Source organism: Aplidium turbinatum, chromosome 14 (genome assembly GCF_918807975.1).
Source record: "Aplidium turbinatum chromosome 14, kaAplTurb1.1, whole genome shotgun sequence".
Lineage (NCBI taxonomy): Eukaryota > Metazoa > Chordata > Ascidiacea > Aplousobranchia > Polyclinidae > Aplidium > Aplidium turbinatum.
In genome coordinates, this window is record NC_137485.1 from 9,938,052 (window position 1) to 9,958,014 (window position 19,963).

General features: G+C 39.8%; 1 protein-coding gene across 1 annotated transcript; it reads left to right on the forward strand.

Moving 5' to 3' along the window:
* The first annotated feature begins 533 nt into the window (after positions 1-533).
* LOC145783165 (syntaxin-2-like) lies at positions 534-18,607 on the forward strand. Its single transcript, XM_082594958.1, has 7 exons — positions 534-656; positions 890-1,009; positions 1,749-1,931; positions 7,256-7,344; positions 14,396-14,518; positions 16,569-16,692; positions 17,018-18,607. Exons 1-7 carry the CDS (start codon positions 534-536, stop codon positions 17,369-17,371), a joined length of 1,116 nt encoding a protein of 371 aa, XP_082451084.1. The 3' UTR covers positions 17,372-18,607.
* Positions 18,608-19,963: the final 1,356 nt, after the last annotated feature.

Consider the following 19,963-nt stretch of genomic DNA (forward strand, 5'->3'; position numbering starts at 1 on the left):
CGATCTGCAACAGTTGCGATAGTTATTTCTTTGAAGCAAGTTTTTTTAGCTTTGAATATTCTCGACTTGACTAAACCGTTAAAAAGATAGTTTGACTCTGACAAAGAGTGAAAACAGCAGGGATCTATGATCATCAGACAATCTTCAAAAGCTGGTTGCGTGGTGCGTTTGAGGGCAGTGCTACAAGCCATGTCTACAAAGCTACTTGTTAAATGCTTGACCCATTTATACCCGGTGACATGCTATTTCATGTAAAAAAAAGTTAGCCTTTGCAAATATTATTGGTTTTGTATAGTGAGTATCACTATGCCTTTCTTGAGAGTTACAAGAAAGAATATTTTTACCCAATGTAAAATGTAGATATGACAAAGACAATGCATCGCGTTGGCTAACAACTTTACAAAGCACTTCTATTTGTCAGATATTCACCTTAGGAATTGGTCGATTTATCTGAATAAGCCACTGTGCTTGCTGTGTTATTTGCTTTGTATTTTTGTGACTAATTTGTTTATTTATTAAAAAGAGATGCTGCAATGATTAAAGATAGAATGCCAGACCTCTTCCGTCTTGCACTTGAGCATCCAGATACCTATCATGAACCTGAACATCACGAGGAGGTCCCTGTACCTGATGATCTTAAACAAGTGCTTCTAAGAGTAAGTAGGCCTACTAGGATAATATTCACTGGTCAACAAATTTTAACTAAATCGTATAATCAGAGATACAAGTAAACTTTACTAGATGAATTTTCGGCGCTTTTCTAGATGAATTTTCGGCGCTACTTCCAGGCCCCCAATATAATTCTGGGCCCTAAAATAACCCCCTGGACCCTTTGTCAACGCTTATGCAATTAACTCCAATCTATGTTACCTTCTACCTTATTTTCCAGGTTGAAAAGATTTTGAAGTTTTTAACTGAAATGAAATTGATGATCAAAGATGTAAAAAACCAACACCAAATTGCGTTGTCGAGTGCCACTATTTTGAGTGCCAACGAGCTACGGAACAAGGTAATTGCCTGAGAGGCATTTTTCACACGTTTTTCAGCTATAATTTCTTTACACACTCTTCTCAATGAGAGATAGTAATTTGTCGTCGTCGTCGTCGTTGTGGTGTGGACAAGGTAGTAATTGATCAATAAGGAAAAGACAATAAACGACTATCAGATCATAAATTTCAAGTAAGGAGTAAAATGGTTGGAACACCGGGTCAATTTCATCAAGAAAATAAGAAGCTCGAAATATAGTTACGAACTAAACTCATGTTCAGCAAACGTCTCGAAAACTAAACTGTCTTCATCTTTATCAGTGCTTACTAAAAATGATACTAAACTGAGCTGTCGTCACCTTTAGTGATATATTTGAATAACACTGAAGATGAAGACAGTTTAGTTTTCAAAATGTGTACTGAACATGAGCTTAGCAACTACAGTATATTTTAAGCTATTTATTTTTTGATAGATTTATAAATGGTTCTCTATATTGAAGTTTACGAAACCTTACTTTTAATAACCGTGATTTTATTTACTCAAAATTTAATCACGTAGGCCTAAGTATTCTCATTTATTTAACTTGATACGCTTATTGTACTGTATCCAGAATATATACAGTAGGATACCGTACATTATATTTTGGATATGTGGTATTGGCCATGACGTTTTCTACTTGCTTAAACATGTGCAGTGACATAAAAAGTTATTGCAATCAATCAAACCCAGCGTTTATTGCAAAGAGTATTTTCCATTTACAGATCACCACTTTATCCAATCGCTTCACTGCGCATGCGCGTAAAACTAAAAATATTCTCCAGCGCATTGAACTCGGTGATCAAGACAAGCTCCGGTACGGGGGCTACGATCGAGGAGGATGTTTCTCTGTCCGTAGAAGATCTAACATCACCGTAAAATGGGAACAGACTTCGTCTTCAATTCAAGTACGTTGCCTTTGAATAAGAAAAACTTGAGCACAAAGTAGAATTTGCGAGAACAAAAAGCTAAAGCTGTAGTAAATCACATACTGAACGATGTTCCAACTGGGAGGTATCACAAAATCAATAAGTGTTTTGGATTATAACACTACACAGTTATTTCAGAAACAAATTAATAGTTAAAATATAAAAGATGCAACATACGTGCAATTGACCCAGTAAATCTTGTAAATATTTTCACATGGTTAAAAAGCAAGTGTCCTAACAAGATTGTCTAGTGTAGAATAAAGTTTTAGTTTAACAAAGTCAGAAAAACGTCGAATTGTGCAAGTTTAACGGAGTATTAGACTGGTTTTTAATTTCTTCAGCAGCAAAAGTTTGCAACAGCGTTAACACAGTCCTTCTTTCAAGTTTTCTATATCTTATGGATAGTCAACATGTTGGTAGCCTACACTCTTCTCCAATGGAATGGCCTACAGTGATAAGTTCCATTTCATCTTGAAAAAGAAAGAGAAACACGTTATAAATATAGACTGTTTTAGTTACATATCTTTAAAATGAACAGGATAATGTAGCATACACTTTGAAATATGAAATGTTTTGCGCGGACAACCTGTTGTAAAACTCTTGATTCTCTCTTCTGATTGGTTGTGTTTTAATTGCTCTTGCGTGCTCTGCGCACAGTCGACTTGTTGGCTTCTGGCGTGATTCGCGAAACTCTTGTTCACATTTCTCTTTGTCCACTTTTCAGTTGTGTTGTGAGGGTTGTGGGGTAGTGACCACTGCATAGTCGCTACTACAGTCAATGTTTCTTCCCCAGATAATGCAGAGTTTGTACCATCATGGGCATTCCAAAGAGCTGATTGGGCAAAGTATTCCAAATTATGCCAAGAAAATCTAAATTCTTCTGTTGTCTCAAATGATATAAATACATTTAACCAAAACCTCTCCGAAACTATCCAACTCTGCGCGTCTATAGCAATTCCTAAAACCAAACCATTCAAATTAAATGGCGTTCCATGGTGGAATGACGATTGTAAACGAGCAGTAAGGAACAAAAAAATAGCACTACAACGTCTTCATCGTACCAGACACCCAACAGACATCCAAGCCTTTAAACGCCTCCGAGCAATTGCCAGAAAAACCATCATCCAAGCAAAAAAAGACAGCTGGAACAATTTCTGCTGTTCCCTCGATAGTAAAACAAAGCTTGACAAAGTGTGGAAAATTATTAAAAAATTTTCAGGCATAAAGGAAACCAAAAGAATTCCCACTCTTGCCACTAAAGCAGAAAGTGATACCAACAAAGCCAACATCCTTGCAGATCAATTTCTCTCAGTTAGCAGCTCAACCAACTATTCAAAAACATTCCGTGAAAATTCCAGTCTTTCAATTTCGAACAATCTACAATCAAAACTAGCAACCCATTTCTACAATAAATCTTACAATTCACCCCTGCAAATGAACGAGTTGAAGACAGTCCTTAAAGGTAATAAAAACACTGCCGCAGGAGCGGACGGCATTTATTATCAAATGTTATGTCATCTACTCTCTTGCAGTTTGAATATCCTCCTCGACTTTTTTAACTACGTCTGGTCAACAGGTACACTGCCACTCAAATGGAAGCATTCAATCATCATCCCAATTCATAAGCCAAACAAACCAACGGGTATACCCTCCTCCTACAGACCAAATTCTTTAACCAGCACCCTTTGCAAAACTATGGAGAAAATAGTAACTAATCGCCTCAGATGGTATCTAGAACAAAACAATCTACTCCATCTTCAACAGTCTAGATTCAGAAAAAGACGTCGAACGACAGATCATATTATCAGACTCCACGACACCATCCAAAATTCCTTATCTTGCGGTGAATCAGTATAAACAGTATTTCTTGACCTTGAGAAAGCTTATGATATGGTCTATCACGACGCAGTCCTCCTAAAACTATATGACTTAGGGATCAAAGGAGCCATGCTATCTTGGATCAAATCTTTCCTGTCAAATCGTACTTTTCAAGTCAAGGTTGTCAAAGCTTTATCTATGGTACCACAAGAAAACTAGAAAACGGAATTCCTCAAGGCAGCGTTATTAGTCCATTACTATTCAACGTAGCGATCAACGATTTACCAAACTTAATTACCTCTTCTACAGCACTGTTTGCAGATGACTTCTGTTTTTGGAAAACAGGAGAAGACATCTCAACTCTGTCTAATATAATCAAATCTGACTTTTCAAAAATCAAAGACTGGTGTGATAAATGGGGCTTCAAGATCTTCGCAAACAAATCAGCGGTTGTGCTCTTTACAAACAAACGTAAATATGATCCGTGTACACTCGAAATAAAAAAATCGTTAATCCCCATCAAAAAAGACTACAAATACCTTGGAATCACATTTCAGTCAAATGGAAAGTATAGCATCCATGCTAAACATGTTGCAGAAAAATCCAAATCAAGACTAAATGTTCTTCGTGTACTGAAGGGCACAAACTGGGGAGCAGGAAAATCAGCACTGTTTTGCATCTACAGAGCCATAATACGATCGGTTATTGAATATGGTATGGAAGCATATTTTGCCACAAACAAAACCACACTCCAACCAATTCTGACATTACAAAATGAAGCTCTAAGAATATGCTCCAGAGCAATGAAAAGTACCCCAGTTTCAAACCTACAACACTACTGCAATGAATTACCCTTGTCACTTAGATACGAGCAACTTTGTCTAAACTACAAAGCCCACATTCTGACATTTTTACGCCACCCAGCACATGACATCCTCGAGGAAAGTTTGCCAAGAAATTTGATCAACACAAGTAACTACCAACCATTCCATTCCCTCACCGAGACAATAGACACGAATATTACCGTAAACCTCATCCAAGAACCATCTATCCCACCCTGGGAAGTCTATATACCCACAACTGACTACACCCTTGTAACTGAAACCTCCCAGCTTGACCATCCAAATGCCATCTCTGGAATAGTCGCTAAGCACCTCACAAAAAATTACTCAGAATTTCTCAACATATATACAGACAGATCCAAGACCAACACGAAAACCGGATCTTCCTTTTTTGTAAACCGCCATGGAATAAAACGCTGTTACACAATTAATAGATCCGCATCTGTGTTCAGTGCCGAACTGTTTGCAATAAAGGCTGCACTTATATGGATAAAAGAGACCAAACAAGGTAAGTCGGTCATCATTAGCGACTGCTTAAGTGCACTACGGACGATTTCAAATCCAACTTGGACAAAACACAGCTTAATCAATGACCTACTTCTGCTTCACTCCAGCATTATATCAAATACAACAAAAGTAAAGTTTTTAACGGTTCCTAGTCATGTAGGCATTCCTGGAAACGAAACTGCTGATTTCTTAGCAAAACTTGCTTCAGGAGCCATACCAGCAATACCAACATCAGCCATTACCCCCATCTCCGCAAAGACAAAACTCAGCCTAAGTGAAGTCAAAAACCTCACCAAAGACCTAGCTCTGCAAAAATGGAATAATCATTATATAAACAGTACCACAGGCCAACTCTACAGATCTATATATCCTGACACCAAAAGTGCAGGAACAAACAAAGTGCCTGACCATCCAACCGTTTTTAGACTCATCACCGGTCACTGCCGTTTAAACCAACACCTCTTCAAGATCGGATGCCACACTTCTGGACTATGCGACACATGTATGACCCCTGAGACTGTGAATCATTTTCTATTTCATTGCAGTAAATATGCAACTCAAAGGAAGTGTCTTGAACAAAATCTGAGCAAGTATGGAATGAACATATCGGTGAAAAATTTTGCTGAAAATCGTCCAACTACTACACATCTGCTGGCTTTTATAAACTCCTGCAATAAGCTCATTTAAATTATTGTTTTAATCACTGTAATCATCCATGTTATACTGTAGTGCACCCGTGTCGTGTCTGCTCCCAGCCAGAGATCGATCGCTTTTTACATTGATTCAGCGTCTTTGGACATTGAATCGGTGTGGAAGGCGATTGATTTGCTGGCTGGGCTTTCCTTATTTTGTTTCAGTTTGTAACACCAAGCGTGCAATTCCAAAGAAGTACTTGACTTTCGTGGGCCTAACCTCCTACAAAAATTTCTTTTCCACTAATGATGTGTTTAAACTACTGTATCGTATTATGTTGTGTTGTGTCGTATTGCACCCTTCACTATGCCCTGTTGCAGTGCCGGTCTTAGGGTATTTCGGGCCCTGTGCGGAATATGCTTTGCGGGCCCCAAACCCAATGACAATGTTCCAATTCAGTAGCGTAGCTTGGTATTTTGAAAGGGGAGGGGGTGGTTTGACGGTCGGTGGGCGAAGTCTGACGGCGTGATCGCCGAAGGCGACACCCAGCAACGGGGGGTCTGGGGGGCCTCCCCTAGAAATTTTAAAAAATTACTTTGAATTTGGGGCATTCTGAGAGCATGTTCAACAAAAATTTGGGTATAAATATTAGGCCTACTGTAAAATGGTGCTGTCCGGTGGCATAGCAAAAGGATAAGGTCATGCTTTTTTTGACATTTTTCGGAAATAAAGCTATGTCTCTATGCTGAGTATAGATGCAACCTATTTCGTCCCCTGAAAAATTCGTAGGCTACCCCGATTTCGTACCCTGAAGTCATGTAATAAAAAAAAAGTTCGACCTATTTCGTCCCCTGAAAAGATCGAGAAATTTTGAAATGTTTGCGGCAACTCCGATCAGCAACTTCGGCTCTGTTGTTTTTTTTCTCGATCTTTTCAGGGTACGAAATAGGTTGCACCCGTTTAGTCTCTGTTTTTATGTTGCTAATTCCTTATTTGTTGAACTCACTTGTTGAATTTTTCCATTGGAAATGACAAAATTACTGCAATTTCTGAGTAAATTGCGGGCCCCCTAATTTGCGGGCCCTGTGCGATCGCACGGTTTGCACATCCCAAAGACCGGCACTGCCTGTTGTGTTCTAACTGTGCTAAATAGCTATTATAATAATGACTGTCGCTAAAAGACCATAGATGTTGTAAAGCGACATAAAACAAACCATAACAATCAATCAATCAATTGTGAGGGTTGTGTAAAGTTTAGGTGCTTACTTTATGTTTATGTTTGGCTATGTTTTATACACAGAGGTTTTATAGAGCCTTTGTTATGGCAACCTTATTAAGTAAATAAAAAATGTCACAACCTATAAACAACGCTTATACAATAAATTGATAATCGTTTTCTAGCAGTTTATTTTGACAATACTTTTTCAAATTTGTTATTATGTGTTTCTAAAAATATAAGCCTAACCGGCATTCAAGATTTTGAAAAATGTTATGTTTGCTTAGGTCACCTGGCCCCCTCCGCAATCAAGTGCCACGTATATCCCTGCTGAAATACGTATGCAAATAATACATCACAACGTTCTTTCACAAAGGTAGGTGATTGTTTCTGTGCATCTTGCAAACGAAACGTTCTGCTTGGTTAATTCAGAAGACTAAATATTATTAATCTTTATTGCATTGGACACAAAGTCCATAGAATTCAACTGCAAAATCTATGCAACCGCGCCTTCCTTGGTGTAGATTATGCGAAGCGTAAACATAGGTTATAGCTTAATGATGGAGTAAGCCAAGTCTAATAATTTCCTTACAATACTTCGTCCTTGTCAAATAATAACAATGATAATGCAGACAAGGACACATGGTTGTGGCGAAGCTTATCGACATGCTTCTGTATTTATTTTCTTTGTGTTAAGCAAATATGCTGAACCCGATCCGGTTGCTTGTGTTGTTTGGTTTTGTATGGTAGAATACATCAGTGAACTCCTTATCACAAAGTGAACTTTTGTTGATTGTAGGCTACATTAAAAATCAGTTCATCGAAAGTATAGCCTCACTAAACGACCAAGATTTTTTAATTGTTTTATGAGCGGAAGTTTTACTTGCCGTAAACACAAGCCGAGTGCACTGCTGTAGTCATTGGTGCAGCGAGCATTCAACAACCTTGTTATAGGGTATAATATGGAAATTTGAAAAGCGTCAACAAGTTTTCCAAGTGATTATTACTGTGATTTTACGTTGTAGTGCACTAAACTAAAATGCCATTAAAAAGGGTATCTCTGGGGGGAATACCACTAGGGATTTCGAGGTGAGAAGAGGTAGTGCTCACAGGGCAGTGCACAAATGCCTGCAGTTAGCATGCTTCCTTGATTACTTCTGCACTCCTTTTGTCACGTGTACTCCGCGAGGCAGTACTCTGTTTTATTCGTATCATTTCATTCTGGCAGGCTAGCGAACAACAGCTTCTTTTGTTCTAGTTCTAGTGTTGAGTTTAACAATCTTACGTTGTGTATTTTGTTGCAGAAATTGCGATTCGATCATTTTTCTTTTGTTAATACATTCAAGAAAAATAACCGTCTTTGTTCATGATCGAATCGCAATAGGATAAGGTTAATTTAAAGAAATTTGTGGAATGGTGGTGATAACATGCGCCTTTCCCAACTGTAATTTTGAAACAGCCGACGTGCCCGAAGCGGTTGCTTGTGTGGTGCTGCAAAGTCACACGTACAGTCATGCTGCTACGACGCGCAACGCTCCAGCGCCCGTAAACCTTGGCCCGAAGCTAAATCGACCTACTGTAGATATTGGAGTTTCTCCAGAAGAATGGAGCGTGTTCACCAGAAGATGGAAGGCTTTTAAAGAAGGTTGCAGCATTTCTGATGAAGCAGCTTCAGTCCAGTTATTTCAATGTACCGGCCAAGCCCTAGGGGACAGCCTTCTCCAAGCTGACGCTGAGACAGTGAGCAAACCTGTAGATGAACTTTTGCTTGCAATGCGACAACTGGCCGTTATACCTGTCGCCACAGGGGTGTTACGGTCAGAGTTTATGGCGATGCACCAAATGCGCGACGAAAAATTTCGCGCTTTTGCAGCTCGTGCTCGAGGAAAAGCGGATATATGTGCGTTCACTACGAAATGTTCCTGCGGGCTGAAAGTTAGTTATACAGATCACATGATCCGCGACACACTACTCAGTGGAATTTCGGACAGTGAGATTCGTCGCGAAATGATGGGAATGGACAAAGTATTGTCGATTCCCATCAACGATATCATCGCCCTTGTCGAGATTAAAGAAATGGCTCGCAATGCGGTACCATCTCATGACGTTTCGGCAGTGTCGACGTTCAAGCGCAAGAAAAGCCAAAGCCCTATTCCAAGAGACCGTGGACACATCCAGGCAGCACCTTCCTCTCCCAATTGGTCACAAAAAACTCACTGCCCTAAATGCAATAGATTATTCAATCGTTACAGAGAAGGCCCCAGAGGTTGGAACACTACGCCTTATTCCCTTTGTCTCGAATGCTTTCGGTCATCTCGTCATAAAAACAAATGGGGCGCTCCTCCTAAAGATGCATCAGTCGGAGCACTCTGTGTAGCACCTACTGTACCTCAAATAGGCACATTTGCCTCAACACAAACTGACATCGCAGCCCGAGACCCAATGTTCTCAACAATTCGTGGTCCTCACCACACATTCCAAAAAGGGCATTGGACACCATCCCGCATGCGAGAACATCCCACAGTTCGGGTAGACATATCTATGGATGACTCATGTCATCAAGGCAGGTACACTAGCGTGATAGCACAAGTAACAGCAATCGCAGATACTGGTGCCCAAATAAATGTATGGTCACTGAAGAACTTTGTGCAATCCGGCTTTGGACAAGAGACCCTTGTACCCGCACCAAACCTAATAGCTGCAAATCGCTCCACTATTTCCATTACAGGAGCATTTCGTGCCATCATTCGGGGTACAGCGCACGGCTGCAATGTTGAACGTCGGTGCATGATTTACATCAGTCCAGACGTTGACAAGTTATACTTATCTCATGACACACTATTGCATTTAGGTGCCCTACCCCCGAAGTTCCCAACTCTAGGGGAACATCAGATCAAGCAAGAAATGGCGCACAATCTTATCGAACCAGAAATCAACGTCGTCAGACTTGTCAACGGTGGATGCACATTACCCAGCAAGCAACTGGAGTCGTGCACTTGCCCTCAACGTGGTGCAGTTCCAGCTCCCCCAACCAAGCTTCCGTTCCCATGCACACCTGAAAACAATGACAAGATGGCAAACTGGCTACTCCAGAGGTACGCCGCATCCACTTTCAACACTTGCCCGCACCGCGCGCTACATTGTATGGCTGGTCCTCCCATAGAAATACATGTTGACCCCAACGCGAAACCAGTGGCCGTTCATACACCAGCGTCTATCCCCTTGCATTGGCAAGAAAAAGTACACGCTGATCTCCTCCGCGACGAGGCTCTGGGAATCCTTGAAAAAGTCCCCCACGGCGAACCCACCACATGGTGTCATCGCATGGTTATCACACGCAAAAATGATGGCTCACCACGCCGTACTGTCGACCTGTCCCCCTTAAACAAATTCTGCCAGAGAGAAACCTTCGCCTCCGAAGCTCCATTCCAGCTGTCCCGTCGTGTCCCCGGAAACACTTGGAAATCGGTGACTGACGCATGGAACGGCTATCACAGTGTTCCACTGCGTCCTTCTGATCGGCATCTCACAACTTTCATCACTCCCTTTGGAAGATGGCGCTACACTAGGGCACCGCAAGGATTCCTATCCTCTGGGGATGGCTACAATCGCCGTTTCAATACCATATTAACTGATTTTGTGCGCAAAGAACGCTGTGTCGACGACACAGTGTTCTATGATAGCCAACTGGAGGAACATTGGTGGCGAACCATAAAATTCCTCACTTTAGTGGGACGGGCGGGCATTGTCCTTAACCCTGACAAGTTTCAATTTGCCCAACGCACCGTAGATTTCGCTGGATTCCGTATCTCAGAAGCAATGGTCGAGCCCCTCCCTAAATACTTGCTCGCCATCCAAGAATTTCCAGTCCCGAATAATATCACAGACATACGCAGCTGGTTCGGATTAATCAACCAAGTAGGAAACTATGCTCAACTGCGTGACCTAATGGCACCGTTCAAGCCGTTCCTTAGCCCAAAGCATAAGTTCGAATGGTCTCAGGAGCTGGATTCCGCATTTGCCGCCTCCAAATCGGCAATCGTTGATGCTATTCGCCATGGGGTAGAAATCTTTGACCCCTGCCGTCGAACATGTTTGCGCCCTGACTGGTCCAACAAAGGCATCGGATATTTCCTTCTCCAAAAACATTGCGTATGTGCTTCCACTATACCGGACTGCTGCTCATCAGGTTGGAAAGTGACTCTTGCAGGATCCCGATTCCTCTCATCGGCCGAACGACGTTATGCTCCCATAGAAGGCGAAGCCCTAGCAGTTGCGTGGGGCCTAGAACAGACAAAGTATTTTACGCAAGGCTGTGATAATTTGGTTATTGTAACGGATCATAAGCCATTGGTAAAAATATTCGGTGACCGTACGTTGGACGAAATCACTAACACTCGCCTGTTTCGTTTAAAACAGCGTACACTAATGTGGCGCTTTGATATCGCACACTTACCTGGCACAACCAACTGCGCAGCCGATGCTGCCTCACGTCACCCAGTATCATGCGATCTCATTGCTGTAGCGTCGTGTGCAGAAAATAATGTAGCAGAAATGGCGCTGGTTACTGCCATACAGGCAGATGCCGCCCATGCCTTTTGCTTGCAATGGCCTGAAATCGTTCGGGAAACAGCCGCCGATCCAAACCTTAGCAAGTTAATGGTAGCTATTGAAACGGGATTCACCTTTCCCAACACCGGCGACATTCGCCCATATCTCCCCTATCGTGACGGGTTCTTTGTTGAAGACGACGTTATTCTATATCATGATCGTATTGTTGTACCACCATCGCTTAGGCCTAGAGTACTCTCAACGTTGCATGCTGGTCATCAAGGTGTGTCTGCCATGGAACGCCGGGCACGTGCTATAGTATTTTGGCCCGGTATGACTAATGATATCCATGCTATTCGTGACTCGTGTACTTCATGTAATCGTAATGCTCCATCTCAAGCAGCTCCTCCCCCGACGCCATGTGATCCCCCAGCTACACCATTTGAGAAAATTTTTGCAGATTATTTTGACTATGGGGGCCGTCACTTTTTGGTCATTGGGGACAGATTCTCTGGGTGGTCGGATGTATTTGCCACGCCATCAGGATCGAGTGCCGCAGGAGCAGCTGCTTTGACTCAACTCTTGCGCTCGTACTTTGCCACGTTTGGTGTTCCTGAGGAAATATCTACAGATGGGGGTCCCGAATTTACGGCTGCCGTTACTGAACTCTTTCTTAAAAATTGGGGTGTGCAGCACCGCATATCGTCATCTTACTTCCCTCAATCTAATGGTCGAGCTGAGGTGGCTGTCAAAACTGTAAAACGCTTGCTCATGACTAATGTGAGCCCAAACGGAGACCTGAACAACGATTCCTTCTTACGTGCATTGTTACAGTTGCGAAACACACCTGATCCTGACTGTGACATCTCTCCAGCAGAGATCGTGTTCGGTCACCCTCTGCGCGACGCATTCGGTTTTGTAAACCGCCTAGTCAAGTTCTCCAATCGTCACATTCGTCGTACATGGCGGGATACATGGAAGGCAAAGGAAGACGCCCTTCGCCTGCGAGCTGGTCGAACCGATAAGGCGCTGGCTCAGCATACTCGTCCTTTACGTACCTTACAATGTGGAAAACGCGTATTTATCCAAAACCAAAACGGCAACTATCCTCGAAAATGGGACAAAGTGGGAATGGTTGTCGAAACGTTGCCGCATGACAAATATGTAGTGAAAGTTGACGGGTCGGGCAGAATCACAAAACGGAATCGACGTTTCTTGCGAGTAATTCCACATACTAAAGCATGTGCCGATCCCATCCCTCCTCAACCAAACATCATTGCTCACCCACAGAGCCTCCCATCATCTTCTTTTGCCCAGCCTCCTGAAACGGACTACTGCCCTCCCCACCCTCCGCATCACGAAATAGGCCCTAGCCCAGAAATTGGAGAATCTCCGATGTTGCTTCTCGATGCAGATCACAGTCCGCCCGCACTCACCTGCCCGACACCAGCCTCAAGCCCGAAGCTTTGTGAGCCACAGCACTCACCTGAACCTCCAAAGCAGCCGCTACCTTTCGATTCAGTGGAACCAACCGAACCCACAAGTGGAGTCCCCCACATTGAAAAATCGCCTGTTTTGCGCCGTTCCACGCGGTCCCGACGGCCGGCATTGGATTTAGACGCATCCTCTGGTCAATGGGTAATCAAGGGGTCGAGCTCGTAAGTCTACAGTTTCGCCTTACGAGCTGGGGGGATGCACAAATGCCTGCAGTTAGCATGCTTCCTTGATTACTTCTGCACTCCTTTTGTCACGTGTACTCCGCGAGGCAGTACTCTGTTTTATTCGTATCATTTCATTCTGGCAGGCTAGCGAACAACAGCTTCTTTTGTTCTAGTTCTAGTGTTGAGTTTAACAATCTTACGTTGTGTATTTTGTTGCAGAAATTGCGATTCGATCATTTTTCTTTTGTTAATACATTCAAGAAAAATAACCGTCTTTGTTCAGGCAGTGGCTTTTCGTCTGCTTTTCGTTTGTGCCTAGTCTAATTTTAGCAGGGTACCTGTTTTTGGAACCCATTGCTTTAATTTGAAATTTTTTTCTCTTTTTGACAAAACACTTTCTTTCATTTCGAATCGTAATATATTAATGGGTAGTCTCGTAAAACTATTTTTTTTAACTTCCCTCCATGAAATTTCATTGCGGACTTCATTGCTTCAGTATGTAACAATCTGTCTTAAAAGATGGTGTAAATCCATCTTGACGATTTCCAAATAACTCAGATTCGAATCTGAACACATCCAAATTAATTTTACTTCTAAAAATTCATTAAAATTTTTTTACTACATGACAACTTAACATAGTATTCATATTGTTTGTTAAAAGATGTTTGCAAAACATTTAAGGCATGGCATACGCTAGGCAAAGACATGAAATGTATGTTTTACACAGTAGGTAGTAACACACATACTTAGTACTAGTACGTAGTAAAACACATACGTAGTGCGTAGTAACACACATAGACTACGTATACGTAGTAACACACACGAACGCCATATGGTTCACAGCTTTCTCTGGGTATAGAAATGTTTATATTTTGTGTTCAAAATTGAAACAGGGTCATGCAAATTTAGGATCCGGATTCGATTGTAAGTTATTAAAAAACGTGATCTAGATCTGGTTGGAATCCATTGAAAAACCGTCGATAAGATTCCGTCGGGTTCCTGTTTCTGCACACCTTTGCTGCAGCACACATACAATTATCGTGGTTTGGTTAACCTTCTGATGCAAAAAGATGTTTTGTAGGTTGCTTACGTGGTTTCTTTACTGTCACTTTGGACCTAGTTGTGTAACAATGTAGTAGATTCAATCTTTTTTTGTGTTCTTAAAGTTGGTTATGTTCAGTATTTGTTATCGTGATACTTACCTTTCTATTTCAGTTTGACTGAGCTTGTCCAGGAGTTTTATACTGAACAGAAGAATTACAATTACTTGTCAGAGAAAAAAATTAAAAGACAACTTTCTATATTGGGAGAGGAAATGAAAGAAGAAGATATTAGCAGGTTGAGGAGATTTGACGATGTGATGTAGCCTATATCAGGCTTCTAGTGTGTAACCATTAGTTATAAGTGGATTTGTGTGACTAGCCTACCTTTTATTACGTTAGATGTAGTCTACTGTTGGCTATTTTAATTGACCTGACTTGCAGCAACTTGTTTAATGCAAATCGATTTCTGAACAGCGTCGCAAAAAAATTAATGTGGTCCCAGTAGCGTTCCAATAACATTCCAGTATATAGACCTAGCTTTGGTTGAGAGATAATTTTTGAATACCATCCGGCATAGACAGATAATTTATAGCAACTTGATAGGATTAAATTGCATAATTCAAAAACAATATATAAAATGAAAGATAACTGCATAAATTCGAACGTTTTCGGAAAAAACTTTCTGCCCTAGTCAGAAAAAGAAATTAATTCGTCTAAATAAAACAACAAATATTCGTGAAATGTTAATAATAAATGACTGAAATTACAATATGCACTGAGCTACTATATACTACGTGCAAACACAACTGAAGAACAGACACAAAAGGTGTCAACGATCTGTTATAAACTATGCGGGAGTGTGGTCACAACACAAGATAGCGAGCGGTACAACGTTTAGGCAATTAAGAAAAATCACTAAACAACATTAAACAAACGTAATTTAGTACAAATTTAACAAGAAAGGTGCCCCTCGAGCGAATAATTACTTGTTGAGCTTAGGGTTTATGCTGCTTTAGTTGGAGTGCTTCGTGAATTTTAGTTTCAAACTCTGATTGACAGTTTCGAATTATTTTGAATAAATCCGATGTAAACTTGATGTTACAACAAACACAGTGCAATCAAAGACCACATTTACAGTATGACCGCAGTATTTGTACAAAACTCGGACGTTATAACGTGCATGATACCAAGGCAGGACAATCAGTTTAATATATGGCACGGTTGCAACACCTAACCATAACCCAATTCTTAAATAAACCTAAGAAAGAGAAATAGGCCTACCGTTGAAATCATTAGGAAATTAAGCAGTTTTCTTGACAAAAGCAGGAATTTTCTCTAAAATAAAACGAATTTATTTTATGTACTGTGAATGCACTGTGGAAAACAAAACATGCGGCGATGTCTTCAACTTCCCGGAACCTATTGGAAAAGTTCCGCGTCCTAAAGTCATTCCAGGACCGGCTTTAAAATACACCGCTGAACCCCTTGTCTATGCTACTGGCTCTGAAATTATGATATAGATAGAAAAAACGTCCAGAGATATAAATATGACTCCTGGTTTACATTTTCGCTGCAATTATAATGAAATCAAAACTTTTGAGTTTAAATTTTGCTCTGCACTAATAGCACTACACCAACAATGAAACAATCATTGTGCTGCAATGTATTTTTAGCGTTAATGAAAATTAGACCATTGTAATGTAAATCTTCAGTACAGTAGAAGGCGACAAGAGAAATTCAGGAGCCCAAATAGAATTTTACAGTTAAAACATTGAAGCATCGAGTAAAAAGATCGAGAGTGTTGTAGCTATATCATATGGCCTGAACCTGCATGTCTTTTGCATTGATGAGGTTATTTTACACCTCGGGGTTAACTTACTTACATTAAAAACAGCTGGTTTGCACTTTGCAATGAAAAATATTTATATGCGCGTAGCATTTCATCAAAATAGTTAAGTTTTCTACAAATTAATTAAAAAATGTAAGGCTGAGGATAATTAAGGTGACAGTCAATTGACCAGTTTCGTCTTGGAGAGGATAAATATATTTTAGACCAACAAATAGGAATTGCATTTTCATGCAAAGTTCATGGTATGTTTATTGATATACTGACCGTTTCTGAAAGAAAGCATTTTACGGCGAAAATGTGACTAAGATATAGGCTACTGTACAGTAATTTATCGGATAGTGGACAACTGAGAAATATTTTCTGCTCTGGTTCCACCTAGCGTTCTTTCTAGACAACCATCTTCGAGTTTAACATAACTCCGATCACGATAGGGATAAAAACGGAAAAAATTTCCGTATCCCTTTTTTAAATTCAACACATATACCTCTGTATGTAGAATGACAGAGGAAAATATTCCCCTGCTCCACCCAAGGATAATGGACGACAAGCAAGTGAGCAAGGAAATGAAAGCCAAGCTCACTGAAGTTGCGCATTTCGAAAGAGAAATTTTAGCCTTAGAGGTAACCGCTTTAAGACTAAGAGGTCAACGAACTCTCTAAGTGTCCGAAACAGACTTTGTTGAGTCAAAATTATAAGAAATTCTTTACTGAAAAATATAGCCTATTGCATTTGCTAACTTTGAACCTCGTCATAGTCTTGCTGAGCCAGCAATTATTGGGTTAAATAGTATCTACCAATTGTAATTATAGCCTAGTTCTAATTTTAAAGAAACATTAGACAAACAAGCTAATAGAGCCAAAGCAGTTTGTGGTTTAAATTGTAAATAGGCCTAACCACAACTTTCTTGCGCTTACGTGAACTAATTAGTTGTATTTTATTGTTTAGAGAAACATTTCTCAACTTCATAAAGCTTTCTTTGTGATGTCAACGCTCGTACAAGAACAAGGGGTCATGGTTGACCGGATAGAACATCACGTGACAATGGCAGGCAATTACGTCGTGTCCAGCAATCAGCAGCTGAAAAAAGCTGGAAAATTACAAAACAAATACAGAAAAAAGAAATGTATTTTTGCCGTTGTCGTTATATTAATTTTGCTTGGAATTGCAGCAATAATTGCTGTTTCCGTTGTTTCTAAAAAAGACCGTTCAACCGCCACTCCTGCTTATCCTCCAGCTCACTTGAGCCAGCCTATGGACAATCAGGATGGTCTTAATTTTAAGATAATTCGAAACTCATAGATTGATGGCAACATGTAAAGATCGTCAATTTTAAAAGAATGTTTCCTGGCACCTCCTTTCAATTCGGAATACAGAGAGTGTCGTGCATCGAAAACGGTCGTTCAAAGCCACATATAAAGAGGAGAAACCGACAAAAGTACGAAATCCTAATCTTAGAAAAGTTAAAGAAAAAAACTCAACTCCCGTATTTTAGTCAGACTGTGTGTTAAAAATGTGACGTTCTAATAGGAAATGCTACTAGTTACCACAATTACGTCATTCTTGTCTCTCTGAAGCAAACTCGTGATTCAGTCACTTCAACACTCCGCAATGGGTGAAGAAACTCTGGCTTGGGCAACGTCGTCTCACATTAATTTTTCTTACACTTGCACTACAATGCTATTGCTTTCAAAGTTTATAAAAGAGATTTTCAGGTTATTTATTTCAAAGCAATGCGAAACAAGAAAAAGGTGATGTGCTGCTTTTATACATACACTGTCGATTGCAGTTGATATCAATAAACTACATTGGCGTGAACGTAAACGCAAGATCAAGCACTTGGCTTTTGGTATCGTGCAAAATTCTACAATATGTGCAGATGCATAACGAGGATTAATTTTGCAAGCATTTGAATCTTCACCAGTATCCTCAACTTCAAAGATCAACCAGGCCAGGAGCTGGAATCTCAACCTTTCGATTTTATTATCACTTGACGAAGTTTTAAAAGCAAACTACTAGAAGATGGGCATTCATAAGTTTAATACAGCTTATTTTTCTCCCTTTAATAAATTGTCGCCATTGAGAGACAACAGTTTCTTCAGGTTGAAGCCTCGTAAGAGAAATTGAAAAACAAGCCATGGCCGGGATTAGCAGGTTTAACAAAAACTAAGCAAGACGTTAATATTTTGTAGCCTATACTACTGTCCGTTACAAAATCTATACAACATCCGAAAGGATTACCGTTAAAATATCATGCGACCGTTCGTTCTACAGACAAGTCTGGCACAACAATGTCTTTTCTTAAAACAGCTGATCGGATTTTTGTTTTGAAAATTCTTTTCGAGTTTGTGCTCCTTGCAATCTGTAGTGTTCTAGTTGGTCTCATATTTTTTGTACGATTTGTTTTGCATTGACATCTGTGAGTTGCATATTTTCAGTAGTTTGTGTTTTAGAAGTTTGGTTGTATTTTTACTTGACTTGAAAAAATGCAAATAAATCTGAACTAGTCATGAACTACGACAAAATAAACGTGTACAACTGTACAAACATATGTCTGCTAAGAATATGAACACAGCAAGCAACTTGAATGTTTGTTACAACAAAGATTATTAGAATGAAAATTCGTTACGTTATATCATTACAACATTATATAGTCTGATACAAAACAGTCTGGGACCTATCTGGAAAGGGCACAGCTGTTCCCAGACGGGCGCACTATCAGAAGCGCCCAATTAACTTTACAATCAATGCAACAATGTGTAATGCGTATTGGGTAACAATAATAGCTCACACAAATGTCTTCAAGTGGAGCAACGAGCAACATGTTTCGTTGTTCATATAGTGGCTGAAAACTCTAGCTATGCTACTGCAAACATCAAGTCAATACATAAACATACACAGAAGAATAAAACTTAAATCAAATATAGTTATTACTATTTAGCTCTTAACAGCCTGTTTCACCAAAGAAGGATCATCAGAAGGTCCTTATTCAAATAGAATCTTTGTGCTTAGACAGAAGATGTGTTTTCAACACAAGATGTTGTGATCACAAGGTTGTGTAATTTTGAATTAATAATATTTTAGTGAGCCTAAATTTGGAAATTTTAGAAATTGGCGTCATTGCTCAGTTGCAAGGAAAAGAAAACACTTTTCAGCATTTATCAGAATCACGTATAGTCGTAAGTTCAATAATTCTAAAACAAAGTGTAAAAAAGTGCAACTTTGCAAGAAAATTCGTTCACAAAGTTTCATTAGCAAAGCTCTGCACTGAAATTTATTTATGAACGTAAACGGTAACAAAATGTTAAAATTGTTTGCTGCGTTTAAATGTTTGTTTTTTTATAAATTTTTTATGTATTTGGTGCATAGACTTAAATTGACTAACTTTGTTTTAAAATTTTTTATTCCTGTCAATAACTTATGGCAGAGGTTTTCAAACCTTGACCTGGTGAGTCGTTTTAATTTCATATATCAAACTAACTTGATCTAATGATCTAAGTCTTCTCGGATCTTTATCTAAACATAGCAGATGATTTATGAATAATGTTTTGAAACTTTGACTAAAAACAACTTATTCCATTGAACATCAAAATTAAATGGATTTATTTCTACTATTGCTATTGTACAATATGACTATATAGTATATATGCACGATAATGTTCTGTCCCAATCATAGCAATGGTCTTAGTACAGCACAGGTTGCTTTCCGTGTAGTTTAAACTTTAAAGCATAGTTATAGTTAATCTAGCGTACATCAATATTATACTTCTTTTATGGTTTGTGTTTATCACACACATATCCCTACGATGCCCAACAAAGTTATTTTGAAAATGATCATTTCAACGTAATGAAAGGAAAGTATGCTAAATTTCAAGGATCAAGCTTTCAAGAAAG